General features: G+C 44.6%; 1 protein-coding gene across 1 annotated transcript in view; it reads left to right on the top strand.

The window, feature by feature from the left end:
* LGI3 (leucine rich repeat LGI family member 3) overlaps positions 1 to 17,274 on the top strand; it is a 121,893-nt gene that overhangs the window by 61,438 nt on the left and 43,181 nt on the right. The window contains exon 3 of the mRNA XM_086944800.1: positions 7,510 to 7,581. Coding sequence (XP_086800926.1) covers positions 7,510 to 7,581 — 72 coding nt within the window. The remainder of the gene's footprint in view (positions 1 to 7,509; positions 7,582 to 17,274) is intronic.

The raw sequence follows: 17,274 nt of genomic DNA, 5'->3' as shown, positions 1-17,274 counted from the left end.
AAGTAGGGCCATAGAGACAAAGAAGAAACAAAAACACGTCCCATCCCCCAACCCCCACCCTGCATGCCGCGGAAGGCCACGCCCCCCGCCCCTCCCATAGGCATGCCTGTCGCCCCAGCAAGAACCCCGAAAAGGGAAATACGGAGGAGGGCCCTAGCTCCAGCCCCAAACGCGCCCCCCCCCCTCAAACCCGGAAAGCCTGTAGGCCCACCAAGATGAAGAGCGAGCAACAATTTACGTTCATCCCAATCCCCCTGAGTCACAAACACAAGCCATGTTACACTTCGTCACCGGGATCATCCACCGAGCACCAGAAACAGTCTAAGTTCAGCCCTGGCCAGTCCGAACCGAGGTTGACAAGTTCCGCATACCATGGACAGGCAAATTCGGTGGACCAGCAATCCCTGTAGGAGCCATCCCGGCCGCAAGTGAAAGCAGAAGCATTGATGTGATAAAGCATCTCCATGATGCACTGGCCGTCGAGAAAACTAGGTGCTGTAAAGCAGGAGAGGAGATAACAGACTGGAGGATAGGAAGGGCAGCAGACACATAACCTCAGCCGTATTGCTCACTGATTCCACAATCCAGTACTACACACTCCAGGGAGTCCTTAGCGTCAGCAAACTGGGAAAGGTCGGGCACCCGATCATCATTTTGTCCGTCCGTCGTTGAGGACCTTATGGTCGTCTGCGGGTCGTCCACGGCCAGCCACCGACATCTCAGGGCTGAGTGCAGGTCTGTGAGGTCCAGAAGGATATCCTTCACCGTAGGTTCCATCACCCCTTCGCCGATTCACACAGCACACCTCCCCTCCAGGAGTCTTCCAAGCAGGATAGGGAGCAGACTCAACAGGCAGCCGGGAAGTCAATTGTTACTCGCGGCATGCGAATAGGTCATAACTCGGCAAACTCGAGTCCAAAAACACACACAGCGCCGCACACCGCTTACCAGCCGTAGCCGGATTCTCCCACAGGAATCAGCATCACACGGAGTGCGGTCGCTCACCGGCAGTCCCCGGAGTAGATCAAGTTCTGGCCGTGTGTTTCAAAGCGCAGCCGAATTTACACGCAGTCACAGGCACCGGCATAAGCCTTTGCAGCGATGCTCGGGGGCTCCAGCGCCAAGTCCCGCCCGATCGCCTACGGCCGTGTGCGATTGCAAGTCCTGGTCCGGGTCACCGGACCAGTATGGCCGATCGGGGCCGATGCTGTTCACTTCTGTGTCGGCTGCGGCGCCACTTGAGGTCCCGGCTCGCCCACTGTAAGGGCCGGAAACTTTAGGACGACGGTTCTCGGTCATCCGGGGTGGTTTTTATGCCGGAGTCACATGGCCAGGCTCCGTATGCCTTCATCTGTACGGGGCCACGATTGGGATGCAGGATGGACGCCAGGATGGTGCGGGAGGCGAGGGCGAGCGGCGGCATCGTGGCTCCTCCCCTTCTAGGGAGATTATTAAGCGCACGCTGCACGCCATTAAGGTGGGCTAACCAGTTTCTGCCAGTGCCTATAACTCGGGCTGTCAAAGATTGCTTTAAGTCACGGTTCATTCGTTCCACTACACTGTTACCCTCGGGTCTGTACGGACTCGAAAACTTGACTTGGACCCCCAACGAAACCATAGCATCCTTATACGCCTTAGAGGCGAAAGCCGGACCCTGATCCGAATGGAAGGTACCACAGGCAAAAATCCCTATAAAGACTCGCAAATCCTTGATGACAGTCCGTGAATCAGCGCTCCGATGTGGCCATACCCACACAAAGCGTGTGCATGAATCAACTGCTACTAAGATGTACTTGTATGCAGTATCAGAAGAAAATGGACCGCAGTGATCCAAATAAACGCATCCAAGCGGTTTATTAGAGATGTACAACTGTGTCTGAGGCGGACGCGCAGCAGTTGAAGGTTTAATCTGCTGGCAAATGTCACATTGAAGGACATAATCGCGCGTCTGTTTGTACAGTCCCCACCACCAGAACCTTTGTTGTAGCTGAGTTACAGTGGCCGAGTCGCCCGCATGCGCAGACGCCACACCTTCATGAGCCGCTGTAATCAAAGCAGTCCTGCGATGCGAGTTGGGAACTAGACGTTCGCCAACATCAGGAATTTTCACATAAGGAACCTTATCGGGACTTAAGTGGTATGTGTATTTAGAAGGGAACCCCGCAGGATATTTACCTCCCTTCACGGTGGCAGCCACAGCTGCCAAGATGTCATCATCTATCTTGCTTTTGGATCTTGTGACTGCTGCAACTAAGTATTTTGATACCGCTGACTTCGCTGCTTCATCAGCAAGCGAATTACCAACAGCGTGGACCCCCACGCGCTGATGGCCAAGAGTATGAATCACAAACACGAGTGGCAACTTCTCTTTAAGTTCCGCCACTCTGACCCAGATCATTTTATGTTTTATTGTGCTACCTTTGGAATCACAAAATTCATTCTGAATCCAAAAGAACAAGTTTTCATTGTAAGACTGGACACAGTAGTAATAGTCACTTACGATCAAAGTTGTCACACTAGGATCTGCGTACTCCAAAGCAAGCATCAGAGCACGAAGCTCTGCTAATTGTGCGGTGCAGTCTCCAAGCGTCTGCGTGTGCACGACACTGGACTTGAACTCATCGTTCACCATGGCACCTACCACAATGGCGCATGCGGAAACGTAGGCATGTTTAGAGCCATGCGCAACCTGCGCCGAACCATCAGTGTAAATGATGCAATGGAAATCCTCCAACAGCCGCATTCCTAAAGGAGCAGGATGAACAAATTCATACTGTAAATACTCATGCGACCGCAAAGTGGCGTCAAAAATAAACGTGACAGCCTGGGATGTCAAGGATGCAGCCCACTGAATCCACCGAGGGTGCAAAGCTTTAGAATTTGGTACACTGGCTTTCGTAACTGCCTCCAAGGCAGGACACGGGGTAACAACCAACATGCGTTTTCCCTGTGACAGGGCACGTTCCTTGAGAATTGCCATCTGTACAGCCGTTAAAACTTTCTCCACAGTGGAAAAACGCAGTTCAGCCGAAGTGTACAAGTGTGACTTGTAAGCAATAGGTACTGTACCCCCTTCATTAAAAGTCAGGTACGTGAAACCCACCACCCCAGGGATAATTCTTATCACCAGGTTGGTCTGGTTATCACAAGTCTGTAAGTAGTCAGAAGCGAGCAAATCAGCCTGCAAAGACTGCAGAATGGCTGAATGCTCAGGCAGCCAGCATGATTTGGAAAAAGATGGTTGTATCAAAGCATACAAAGGCTTGATACGCTGGGCATATTCCGGAATGTAAGTCCTCCCGAAATTCAAAAAACCCAGCAAAGATTGTAATTTTTTCAGTGTTGTCGGAGAGCGCAACTGTGCGCATTTCTCCAGGAAGTGAGGTGCCAACCCTTTTCCCTCGTTGTTAAGCTCGTAGCCGAGAAACAACACTGTGTACTCTGCAATGTGCGACTTTGCAAAATTAAACTTGTAACCTATGTCTGCAAAGTTACAAATTATGCTATTTACTCGACACAGATGCTCCCAAAGATCGTCGTCTGTGAGATATATGTCATCCACATACGAACAAGCAACTGGGTCGAAGCCCTCCAAAAGAGAGACTATGCGGGCGGAGAAGACTCCAGGACTATTCTTATAGCCCATTGGGAGACGCCGAAACATTTTTTGCACACTGCCGCGTGTAAAGCTGGTCCATTGGGAACTTAGACCATCTAATCTATGGGCATAAAAACCATTGGAAATGTCAAGCGTGGTTTTAAACCGTTTACGCTCAAGACTATTCACTAAGGCAGAGCCATGAGTATTCTGTACTGCGCAGTTACGGCAATGCGAGTTCAAATGCCTATAATCCAAAACCAAACGATATGAGCCGTCCGGCTTGTTTACAGTAAAAAGGGGGTTATTCATCGGTGACACACACGTTTCAATTACACCTTGATATTCCAATTGTTCAAGGATAGCTGCGACTGAAGCTTTGGCTTCACGCCATATGGGATATTGAGGTTGAGGCTGCGGCTGAGACCGTAAAGGAATCTCGTGGCTTGGAGACAATTTATCCCAGCCACACTGATTGCGGTACACAGCCGGCGCAAGCGCCAGAGCCCACTCTTCTGCAAAATGCAGCGCTTCCACTCTCGATACAGTGTGCGCGAAACTGGGGAGGATCACCTCCTCCCCTCGCGGAGCTGCGAGAACAAAAGGTGGGGGCCAGTCAGCCTCCGAAAGCAAAATGTCATACGTAGACGAAAGATTTTCCCAAAATACCCCTTTTACAGTTCGCTGCATGTCACCTTCGATTAACAGGACAATTTCAAAAAGACGTTCAGGGGGAGCAACATGCGTATCAGCAGTTTCAATTACAACATAAGTGTCAGTCGCTGTCACCTTCAACAGTGGACGGAGGGCCTCTCTCACTATGGTAATCTCTGCCGCGCTGTCCAGCAAGGTCAGAGCCCACTTCAGATTCCGAAGCCGCGTTCTCACTATCTGGGGGATATCGATGCGCTGTCAGGGCGGCGACTTTCTTCGTTGCAAACTGTGGTCTCGTGGGCGTAGCGCCTTCCTGCTGGTCTCCACCGTTACACGGGCGGGGCTGACCACGTCCTTGCTGGCCACCCCGGCCCCTGCCGCCCCCTCTACCACCGGTTGACGGAGCCGATGAGTCCTGAAAGGAAGGAGGAGAGCGTTGGTCAGAAGCCTGAAACCTTTCAGGTGATTTAATCATCGCGCGATCGCGCAAATCATAAACTCGATCCGACTGCGCAGGCAACGGAGACGCAGGAGCAGAAACCTGTGTTTGTTGTTGTTGTTGCTTACCCTGTTTCTGCTTTTTAGGCCAATTCTGTTTCTTGGACTTAGGTTGACCACTAGTTTCCGAAGACTGACCCTGGGGCTGCTTTTTCTCTTTTTCAGGAAAAGCCTTAAGACCCTTTGCATTGCGGCCAACCGTTTTATAAGCCGCCACAATTATCCTTGCCAACTGACGGGGTTTCTCGGCTTCGGGAATTAACGCCAAAGCGTTAGCAACCTGAAAGTTTACTGCATCCCCCTTGACATTTGCAAGGATCAGATCGCAAACTACATCAAAGGTGCCACACAGGCGCATACCAACTCAACCGCCGACTCCGGTCCGTGGTCGTCTTGAACACGTTTAAGGACCGCACCCAGATTGGTCACAGACGGGGTGCCATAGCACCTCGAATAGACCGCTGCAAAAGTCTTACCCCAGGTCTCACAGTCAACAAGTTCAGGGGCCAAATCTTTCGGTAAACTAAGCGTAAGAATCCGGTGTTTGTCACCAGGATTTGTATTAGGAAACACAGCTTCCAGCTGGCCGAATTTCTCCGCAAGCCAGAAAGGAAAATCATCCTTATCCTGGGGCTTTTTGCCCATAACGGAATTCACCATGACAGGATTGATTTTTAAACCAGCCTGCTCTGCTCGAAGCTGCGCACCCCTAGGGGCTGCGTCCTGAATATTACGGCTTGTGTAATGAACAAGCGCTCTAATCACAGACACTGCGACCTCATGAAGTCGCCGAAGATCAGCCACGTTACAAGTGGCGCGATTAGGGTGAGGAGTGAATCCAGCCAAAGCGGGCCAATTTGTGCCCGGAATGGACAAAGGACCTAACCTCGGAGCGGTTAAAGCATGTGGTAGGGCGCCACCAAACCAAACTCCATGCTGCCAAGCATCAATAGGAACCTCCAGTGCCCTGTACGGAGCATACGCAACCGGTACAGCTGAAGCATTGTATGAATGGAACACTCCAGAATTAGCGTCCACCGCCGGAAATGTCACCCACGAATAAAATAGTTCGTACGGGTAAGCATGTTCCGCACTCACCACCAGAACCACAGCCAAGCCTTCCACTGGGACATTAAAAGCCCGCAAATGGTCACGGACCGCAATGCGACTATGCTGCGGGATGTCCACGGCTTGTGCCATGGTAGCACAGGAACTCGAAAAAACAAAGAATACTTTGTAGCGCAACTGGGTAGTAATTCAAAGAAACCGTTTTAGATAAATTCAAGCTTGAAAAGACCTATTTCAAAAATAGGTAGGTTTTTCCGACACCGCCGTTTTCCGGAAACGGGAATGAAGGTGTTAAGGTTTGAATGATATACTACTCGAGTGTCATGATATAAGGCCAACAACGTTGGGCGCCATGTAGCAGGGTTTCCGTTCTCCCACAGAACTGTGCACAGAGATCTAGAACCTGGGTGAGTTAGGTGACCCAAAACTCACCTTAGTTTCAGAAATCCCCTTACCAAGCTAGCTACAGTGTCTCATTGGTACTAATAACTTCCCAATGACTTAGACAATCCAGAACATGAACTTAGGGTACCTCAGGTATCGTGGAACACATGAACACTCTTTCGTTATATAATCATTTCAAACAAAAACTGGGAGTCAAAGAACACACGTGCAAGTTTGAAATATTTATTTTTCAATGCAAGGTTCTCAAACGCAGTATCTTATATAATATCACCATACATATTATAAAAATCAGAGTTAGCAGCATAGTCACTAATCCATAGTAAGCGAGCAATGATAGCATATTATAAGGCAAAATCTATATAAAGTTTGTATCACCTATTATTTCGCGCACCCTATTTAGCATACTATATTATATCTACGAAGGTCTCATTTGGGTTTTTAGCAGGGCGGGCCCATACCTCTAATGGTCAGTAGGAGCAGATCACATCAACAGCTACCAGCTCTATGCATGCGAAGCATCAAGTGTGTTGATTCATTCCCTGTAACTCTATCTTAGACCCGCGTAGAGCCCAATGTTGGCAGCAACATTATTTGTGTTATATCTAATGTGGTGCGAGGATCAGGCCTTCAGCAACCTTGTGTTAGGTTATTCTTAGAGGGTGCAGTTCTCAGTGTGCAGACAGTTGTACCAAGTGTACCAAGCACAACTGATATCAGAGCAATAATATATTATTCACAAATAAATCACATCTTTCGTCTAGGTTGAAAGCTACAATAACAATTAGGTGTTGTGTGCAAACTGAAGCCAAAGGAAAATATGGTGTTTAAACATTTAATAAACTCATGCTAACTTAACACAATATATAGAAACGCAGTAACCATATGACAGTGGTGTTACCTGCCTGAACTAAAAGTAGATAAAGAGTCTTGTTTTATCAAACAACCTGGTGTGGTGTCATTTCATTGCGTGGGCATTCTTGAGTCAGTGTGAGTGTGTGCTGCACCACTGCTTTACACATTGCCTTCGGGTGCCTTCCTGCCTCGCGCCAAGATACCGTGTCAGAATTGGTGACCCCAGTTCTAGTACCTGACCAGTCTGCATGATGAATGCCACCTGTCCTTGATTAGATGCAAGGCCTTTTGCTACACTTGCCAGACCAGAAGTTTGAGAGGGATTTTATGTTCATGCCCTTTCAATCCTTGGCCCCTGATGGGAGATGCCCTTGATGCTTTGGTTTCTCATGGCCACTCACCTGTTGCAGTAATTTGTTCCTCTCTCTTTTTAGGCTCCTGAACTCTAATAAATTTACACTGATCAAGGACAATGCTTTCCTGGGACTACCTCAGCTGCAGTACCTGTAAGTATTAATCCTCCATACTCCACATGTACAGAATGGTAAAGCATGCAAAATAACGGTGCCGGGATTGTGGGTCTAAGGCATGACAAAGTATTGCCATGCAGTCAACTAGCGAACAGACATTTGCGGAAATGGTAAGACTATTGACAAGCTGGTTCCCCCAATATTCTGTAGGTCCATGGTAGAGCCATTCACAGGTTAGGAGTACCTGACATGTGACTGACTGTGGTCCAGTCCTATTGGCCTTCATGGGGTGCCGGACTGGTAATAGTACAGAATATCAGCAGAATATTGTCTGCCAGAAATATCTTGTCCATAATATTGTGTACAAAATTATCACCCCCATTGGAGTGAAACATATAGCATTGTAGCCGAGGGCTATACCGGTTGTTAAATGCCCTTAGATGCCTATAACAAGGGAGGGAGCCTTTAAACACCGATATAGCCTGAGGCAGAAGGATTTTAAGGCTTTTAGAACATTCCGCCAACTGCAACTGAGGGTAGCATGTTTTAAATTAAAAAGGAAGGAACAGAAACATATCCTTTGATTGTTGAAGGAGACCGCTTTATCAGCCCTTGTTGACTCTGATATAATCTGCTGTCCGCAGTAGAGCTCTCAATTGTCCAGTGTTCTACTAGAACATCTAAAATTAATGGAGCAATGTTTTTGTTGTAGTAAATATATAAGGAGCTACCCTCAAATCCAATCGGGGACAGGGTGCATAATCAAAACAATCCACAAAAGTCCCTCAAACAACCTTATATTGGAAAATCACTAATACACTACTCCTGCCAACCATAGTAACACTATGGGAAGGTAAGGAGCTGCTTTAGTTTAGGACACAATGTTCTGTTTACAACCAGTAATTAAGCAATACACTTTGGATCAAAAATAAAATATAAAAACAAAAGCACACAACAGAAAACGTCATCAGAGCACTGATTACACATACACAATGAGAATACAGATTAAAAATTATCACATTTTATTCATAAAAACAAGGTATAGCCATATACATTTAAAACTTTGCAAGTATACAATTAATACAAGAAAACCATAAAAAGTCGACGCAGCGCTTCGGTGCTTATATTTAAGATATGACACCTTCTTCAGGACGGTTTCTTCTAGAAAAAATACATACATTTAGTAAACAGGCTCATGTGTATTATGACGTTAAGGTGCTTTCCAAACAAATGCACAAACTATTAAAACAATCAGCAGTTTAAAATACACTAATACTGGTTGTTAATGCAATTTATACAATATCTGTTGCTTTATAGAACAAACTTTCCTAGCTTTCTTCCTCCTCCTTAATTATGATAGCTTTTACTACAAAGAAAAATGACACAGATTTTTCTAAAAAATCGGAACCAGAACTATAGCTCATTCAAATGTCTCCTTTGTGTTCCAGACATATATATTTCTTGCCAATAACCCATAAAACAATGATGCATTACGTACCTCTAGTTCCAAGGAACTAGTATTAATACTTCATGGACCAACAGTCGTTGAATCAATTGCGCTGTGATCGGTTCCCGATATGGGTCAATGTGTATAATCCCTATATTAAAAAACACATAGATAATTCACCCAGCATCTGGTTTGCTGGTCCTTTATCAATACTCAGTATTCTGCTGAACTATCAAGTATTCATACCTTTATGGGCAATTTATCTTGAATAGTCTGGAAGCGGTATTAATGGAATTCATCTCCCTTGTGGGTATACAAACGTGATGGTTTGCAGTCTTGCACTAGATACAACAGAAATACATACGTATGTTAAAAGATCTGCCAGTGTTTTTGGATAAAATCAAAAAATGCTCAAACTAAAAATAATTGGATAAAGAACTACCTTGAGGTTTCTCAAAGTCGTGCTAAAAAATTAATTACGGAGTTGGAGAACTGGTGGGCATCCAAGACTCCACTTCTGTTTCTCCTAAAATTAAAGACCCGATTGTGTATCCCAGGTCTAAATAACAAAAACACCAGATTTCGCTATTATGCAGACAGATCATTTAACATACGTATGTATTTCTGTTTTATCTAGTGCTAGGCTGCAAACCATCACGTTTGTATACCCACAAGGGAGGTGAATTCCATTAATACTGCTTCGAGACTATTCAAGATAAATTGCCCATAAAGGTATGAATACTTGATAGTTCAGCAAAATGCTGAGTATTGATAAAGGACCAGCAAACCAGATGCTGAGTGAATTATCTATGTGTTTTTTAATATAGGGATTATACACATTGACCCATATCGGGAACCGATCACAGCGCAATTGATTAAACGACTTTTGGTCCATGAAGTATTAATACTAGTTCCTTGGAACTAGAGGTATGTAATGGATCATTGTTTTATGGGTTATTGGCAAGAAATATATGTCTGGAACACAAAGGAGACATTTGAATGAGTTAGAGCTCCGGTTCCGATTTTTTAGAAAAATCTGTGTAATTTTCTTTGTAGTAAAAGGTATCATAATTAAGGAGGAGGAAGAAAGCTAGGAAAGTTTGTTCTATAAAGCAACAGATATTGTATAAATTGTATTAACAACCAGTATTAGTGTATTTTAAACTGCTGATTGTTTTAATAGTTTGTGTATTTGTTTGTAAAGCACCTTAACGACATAATACACATGAGCCTGTTTACTAAATGTATGTATTTTTTCTAGAAGAAACCGTCCTGAAGAAGGTGTCATATCTTCAATATAAGCACCGAAACGCTGCGTCAACTTTTTATGGTTTTCTTGTATTAATTGTATACTTGCGAAGTTTTAAATGTATATGGCTATACCTTGTTTTTATGAATAAAATGTGATAATTGTTAATCTATATTCTCATTGTGTATGGTGTAATCAGTGCTCTGATGACGTTTTATGTTGTGTGCTTTTGTTTTTTTTTTCTTTTTGATCCAAATTGTATTGCTTAATTACTGGTTGTAAACAGAACATTGTGTCCTGAACTAAAGTAGCTCCTTACCTTCCCATAGTGTTACTATGGTTGGCAGGAGTAGTGTATTAGTGATTTTCCAATACAAGGTTGTTTGAGGGACTTTTGTGGATATTTTTGTAAACAATATTGAGGTCACAACATTTCTGAGTAGTTTTGCTAACAATATTCTGAATTACAACCCACAGGAATATTAAGAGCTCCATCTGGTCTGCTATAGATATTTTCGGCAGGACTCACGAGCCGGGCATGTTTATTCCCTTTCACAATCTGCTTTTCACATTTGCTTGCAGAGTGCTGAGGTGTGAAATACGTGCATTTTCTTGCTTCACGGTACTGCCTGTGCGATAGGATTTCCCACTGTGCGTTATACCCATGTTTACTTTGCTGACAGCTGTCTAGACCGCCTCCAGGATGAATAGTGAATTGTCTCAGCTATGACTAACTGAAGATATTATATGATATTCGGCCAGCGGCCCAATAAAGGAACACCTCTGTTTATTTTATGGGAAATTATTCTCAGCTAAGTTCTACAAGCGAAGCAAGTTTCATACCACAGTTCCCAAGTACTACACGCTGTTAAGCTGAGTTGCATCTAGGCGCTTCATATTCAAGCGCTTGGTAATGGCTCGTGGTAACCCTATCTGAAGTTCTGCTTGGCAGAGTTAACTCCTTGCTTTGTCAAACAGGATGGCTCCAGAAATACTCAGCAGGTGGGATGGGGTGGGTGGGTTGTGTGTGTAGTGTGTGTGTGCACGTGTGCTGAACAAGGCAACAGGGCAGTAGATATGGCATTTGGTTCCGAATCGTTTCCAATGAAGCAGGAGTATGATGGGTGGTAAATATGGTTGTGTGTACACGTGAGTGTCCCTACAAGCAGCAAAGACTGACCTTGTGCCATAAGGTAGTAAAATGTCACTTGAGGAAAATCCTTGGACCATACCAAGGAAAGCACAACTGAAGAAGATCAGGTCACACTTCTTGGCCTGAACAACTTCGTGTTCTAGATATGACTTTAACTCTGCAGCATCTTAACATACCTGTTCATGGTTCTTTGGGGCTTACAACATAATGCTCCAGAGGCTGTTTAATAAGTAGCTTCCCAGACAGATTTGTTATTGAGATATGTGTTACCGTTGTTTACACCTTGGGTGTTGGGGTCTTGAATCGCAGAAGAGCAACAATGTCTTCTGGCAGAACCTGCAAAATAGTGAGATCCAATAGAGAGTCACAATCTTCAAAGATCAGTCCAGCACACTGTCCAAAAACACACCAAATATGAGTAAATATTGGTCTCTGTAGTTCTATAGCACATGAATGCTTCTTTATTGCACTCTTTCAGCTTAATTTAAACTCTAGTGAGCCACTAAAGCTACTTCTTTAAAATCTGTGTAATTGCATCACAAAAATATATAGGATTCCATTCATACCTCTAAGTAGGACAGGCCATAGTCATACTGCTGAGGGGAAATATGTGTCCCCTGTTGCACAGAGGAAGACCAGCCACGTTTAGTGGATATGCAGCTGTATCCCCTAGTTCAGGGTGCTCCAAAGTCGGTCCTGGAGTGCCTGATCCAGGCCGGATTTTTAAGATAACTACATTTATATAAATGGGGTTATGCTAAAAATATGGCATGGATCCGGCCCTCCAGTACCGACTTTGGAGAATCCTGCCCTGGTTAATCAGGGATGTGTCAGACTGTGCAAGTGTCCCAACCCTGGCCATGTCATTTAGCAGAAGTTTTGTGGATGATCCACAGTGGTCCTTAGAAATATTCGCATAAACTGCAACAGATTTTGTAAATTCAGCCATGTGCCATTTTTTCGAGCCTTCTCATGCATTTTAAGCACATAGGTTTCAAAAAGTTCCGGGAACCTGGTCTGGTCATGCCTATTAGACCTTTGAGATAGCTTTTTATAGCTTATAGCTTTCTCGCCTTGAGAAAGCCCAAGGCCACTGTGCCGGGAATGGGTGAAACATGTGCTGATTTTTATACAATTTTGTTCACTGTTTGGAACCTTTGTTTATTTAGAAATAAAAATTGCTTTATTCAGTTCACACTATTGACTCTAACAACTTATATACACTGCAAGTCAACAAAATATTAGCTAACTTGATTTATCCTCCAACTCTACTTAATTTTCAACCTTCTGCTGGTTTATGAACATCAACCTTCATAAGTACTTTTTTCCTGCGCTGGGCCAACATGAGTATCCTACTAGAATATTGTGTTTTAAATACTGTCCTACAAATATTGCCTGACTATTATCTTTCATGATATTGTGAAGGTAAATACAAATAGGTTTTATTTTTCTTACCTGCACATATGTGTGGTATATATGTTGTCAAGGTATGTATAATTAGATTTAAGAAGAGTGGCCCTTTAGCTGCCTGTGCACAATATACTTTATGATATTGTGATTGTTGATATTTTGGCTACAATATTTTGGTTGGATGATATTTTTCTACATTCTACACATTATTCTGCTATACAACCACCAGCATGTAATTGAAGGTGCTCTTGGGAAGGAAACAGCCAAAAAGGGCAAGAACCCTGCTCTCTGGGGACCACAACATTGGCCTGCTTCTTTAGGTGCTTGGCCTACACCATCATCAAAGGTCAAGAACGTGGGCTTCCTTGTGGATGACATGCTATCTATGAAGCCTCAAGTGGCCAAGGTGTTGCCCCCTTGTTTTGCAGTGCTCAAATGGCTAAAATAGATCTTCTGGCTGATCCCCATTTCTCTGCAAAGGACGGTGATCCAGGACCTTATCACCTCCAGACAAGATTATGGAAATATGTTGCATCTGGGAGCCGGCAAAGCTACTATCCGTCTGCTGTAGCTAGTGCAGAATGTCGCTGTTTGGGTTCTCTATCGGTTGCCAAAATCGTCCTCAGTTTTGACTCTTCTTCACGAGCTGCACTGGCTTATGAACCTGAATCGTATCAAATTCAAAGTGCTATGCCATTTGTTCAAGGCGAAAGCCGGAACTGGACCTAACTATATTCAGGATCTGGTACTCCCTTATCATCCCTCTTGTTCCCTCAGATCCTCACATCAGGCCTTGTTTACAGTGCCTAGGTTCTGTTTGTCTCGTATGAAGGAGTGTTCCTTTGCTTATCTAGGCCCAAAACTATGGAACTCTCTACCTCTCTACCAGATTCTCTGGGGAACTGCCCCTTCCATTTTGCCTTTCGCAAGGGCCTAAAAACCTGGCTTTTCTGAATCTGCTCTCAGGATCTCTGCATCCTCCCTACCCGCTCTGTGCTGGGAAACCCCTTGGGGTAGCTGTGCACATTATAAGTTTAAGTATTAATAATAATAAAACTCAAGAGTAAATTTACTGCTTACTGCTTGTCGTGGACATTTGTTTCCTAGAAACACAAAGATTGCAGAGTGAGAAGCCATGATATGACAGTCTGCCCAGCAATGATGTTTTTGCTGTAAGTGGACTTTTTGCAAAGACCAGCAGAGCACTCCAAGTGGGCGGGTGTTTTTCAACTGGGACTGGAGATGCAAGAACATCCTCTACACCAGGACACAGACCCACAGTGGAGAAGTGTGGCTCACTGGTTAGAGCAGGCAGACCCTGAAGCAGAGGTCAGACCCGGGACCAGGGTTCAATTCCCAACGCGGCAGGGTCTTGAGCTCAAATGTCCACGGACTTGATAATTCTCGCTTCGGTGCCTGACCTAATCATGGGTTCCCACTCTGCAACTCTGGACATTAAGCTTGCTTAATCTCCACAACGGCCCCCTGCGGCGGGATGCCTGGCTTTCACCTTGTGGATGCCCTGTAGGGGCTATCTCACAGGGAAAAGCCAGGACGGGTTCCCAAGGCAAGCGCTTAGAGACCCCTCGGTGATAAGCGCTATATAAATCCAATATACAATACAATACAATACAGAACACCATACTCTAAATTGGCCCCTCAGTTTGTTAAGTCCTTGACAAGCTTAGTCATGGATCACACCAAGACTGTGGGCTCTCTGTGTTACAGCTCAACAATCAGATTGTGTTCACAGCTACTTGGGTGTAAAGCAATTAGAGCAGTTAACCTAGAGACTGCATAAAACAACATGAAAGAGTCCAAAGCTTACACTTAATACCCTCAGGAGATTCTAATCTAAAAAAGCTATTTTCCTAAACTTTCTTTTTTAAGTTCTCAAATGTGTATGCTTCTTTGCAAAATTAATCCAGACTGGAATTTCTTATCACCCCTAATCCAGGGATTGTTTGGAGGATAATTTAAGGCAAATAATCTATACGTTTGAAATTAGATCTATCCTGTTCATCTATTGCTTTTATCAATCGTTCCACTCCCCTTGTATATACACATTTCTCCCTTCACCAAATGTCACTGTGTGATCACCTGATCACTGAGCAGCCTGGTAACATTTATGACATTTATTGCATTAGTGAAGATTAAAATATACTTTTGGATGACAATTCTTAGGGGATTTCGGACTGATTCTATATAGAGATAAAGCAAAAAATATTTTATATGCTACCTTATTTTTAATGATTCCACTGTGAGCCGCAGTTGTTGTCCGTTGGAAATAAGGCGTGCTGCAGCAATAACTACCGTAAGTAATCAGTTTTCTAGGATATCTTGAGCGCTACATCTGAGGAAGCACAGTTCGAGGGGTCGATAATGGACAGGTTTCAGCTCACTGCTTTATTTATTGACAAGGAGATACAACCATTGGCAAGGAGTTGCAGTCATTGGCAAGGAGATACACCCATTGGCAAGGAGATACAGCCTTTGGCAAGGAGATGCAGCCGTTGGCAAGGAGATGCAGCCGTTGGCAAGGAGATACACCCATTGGCAAGGAGATGCACCCATTGGCAAGGAGATGCAACCATTGGCAAGGAGATGCAGCCGTTGGCAAGGAGATGCAGCCGTTGGCAAGGAGATGCAGCCGTTGGCAAGGAGATGCAGCCGTTGGCAAGGAGATGCAGCCGTTGGCCAGGAGATGCAGCCGTTGGCCAGGAGATGCAGCCGTTGGCAAGGAGATGCAGCCGTTGGCAAGGAGATACAGCCATTGGCAAGGAGATACACCCATTGGCAAGGAGATGCAGTCGTTGGCAAGGAGATACAGCCATTGGCAAGTAGATACACCCATTGGCAAGGAGATGCAGCCGTTGGCCAGGAGATGCAGCCGTTGGCCAGGAGATGCAGCCGTTGGCAAGGAGATGCAGCCATAAACAGCGCTACCATTAAAATTCAGAACACAAAGCAACAGATGCAATACCAACAAGATGAGATACTGCCCAAAAAAATCTTGTATCAGTAGATTCACAGGGATCTTGTTTGGCTACCAATGGCAGTATTCAAGACTACATAGAGCTTTACGGTTGCGAGAGGTTTGAGGAAACCTAGTACATGAGCTAGCCAATATGCCCATGCTGGAGGAAGTCCTGAGAATTTTGAAACAGTCACGAATGTCTGGCAGTGGGGGTAGAGGCTTTTCCTTTGGAGTAATATGAGACCATTACTAAAAATCTTGGACTGACATGTTGGACTAGTTTATAAAACATTTCTATGGAACTCATCTCCTCAGTCTTGGAGTGAAGCAAGTATAGTGCGGACAGTCCTTCCCCTAGCACGGGTAGCTGCTCAGTAATGTTGGGGCCGGTATCTCCATGTAACACACAGCCGACTTCGTCACTCCCCGAAGCATGCTCACCCATAGCATCTCCTTGATACTGTGATGGTAACAAAAGAGATGGGAGTCTTACTTTCTTAGGGCTATATTATCAAGCCCCAATGATAATTATCGATGAGCGCGCTTTGAATTATCGCTGGCTATTGCTGGAATATATCGCCATGCTAGCGCTGTATTATCAACGCTTAGCGTTATGGTGATAAATATTCCAGCGATAGCGGGGTTTTCCATGGAGCATTGCTGATTTCAGCAAAGTTCCATGGAAAACGGCAATAACTTGATGATAAGGCCCTGTGGCCTTAGCCCCACAATCCACCTCCCATATTATGTATGCCTTAGTCAGGTATTTAACAGATGTTAAATTCATGCATTTAGGCATAGTTAACGCAATTTCAAATATCGCTACCCCTCGTTGATAGTATTGCGAAGCTGGGTTAGCGATATTTGCCCATAGAGTTTTGTCAGGCACGCCACCTTTGCATCTCATTAACGATGCGATGGGAGGCGTGCTGACAACGTCGCTATGGCAAGGAAACACTCGCTAGCGTGTCCCTGTTATTAAAGCGATAATATTATCTGCGTTTTTCACCCGAAAACGGCCACTAAAGCGGCGATAATGTTATCACCAGCCCTTGATAACATGCCCCTTAGCTAGTCTGAGAGTAAGCTGACACGAGCCGTTTCCACATTGGGTGAAATAGGCTGAAGGTAATTTTTTACTCGAATAGCAGAATGCATGGAAAAGAGCAGAGTAACACTACGTTTGTAAATCTCATGCATGTCTCTACCTACAGTATTAGGAAGCATTCGCATTGATGAAAGTATTGTAAAAATACTTACAAAGGTAATAACTATCAAAACTTCTAGAAAGCTATGATGTGGGAATACAATTATATTAAAACAAGTAGTTCAAGTGCAAGCAAGCACTAATTGCTAAAGTAAAGTAAACAATTAACAAACTACAAAATAAATACTCCAGCTTATTAACCCTACTTAAGGACTACAAATATTCAACACGCTAAACGATAATATGTTGCCATGACTTATTCTTGTAGTATACTGACTTACTCCTG

Source organism: Lissotriton vulgaris, chromosome 11, assembly GCF_964263255.1.
Source record: "Lissotriton vulgaris chromosome 11, aLisVul1.2, whole genome shotgun sequence".
Lineage (NCBI taxonomy): Eukaryota > Metazoa > Chordata > Amphibia > Caudata > Salamandridae > Lissotriton > Lissotriton vulgaris.
The sequence above is the reverse complement of the archived record's forward strand: the minus strand, read 5'-3'. Positions and strand labels throughout refer to the sequence as shown.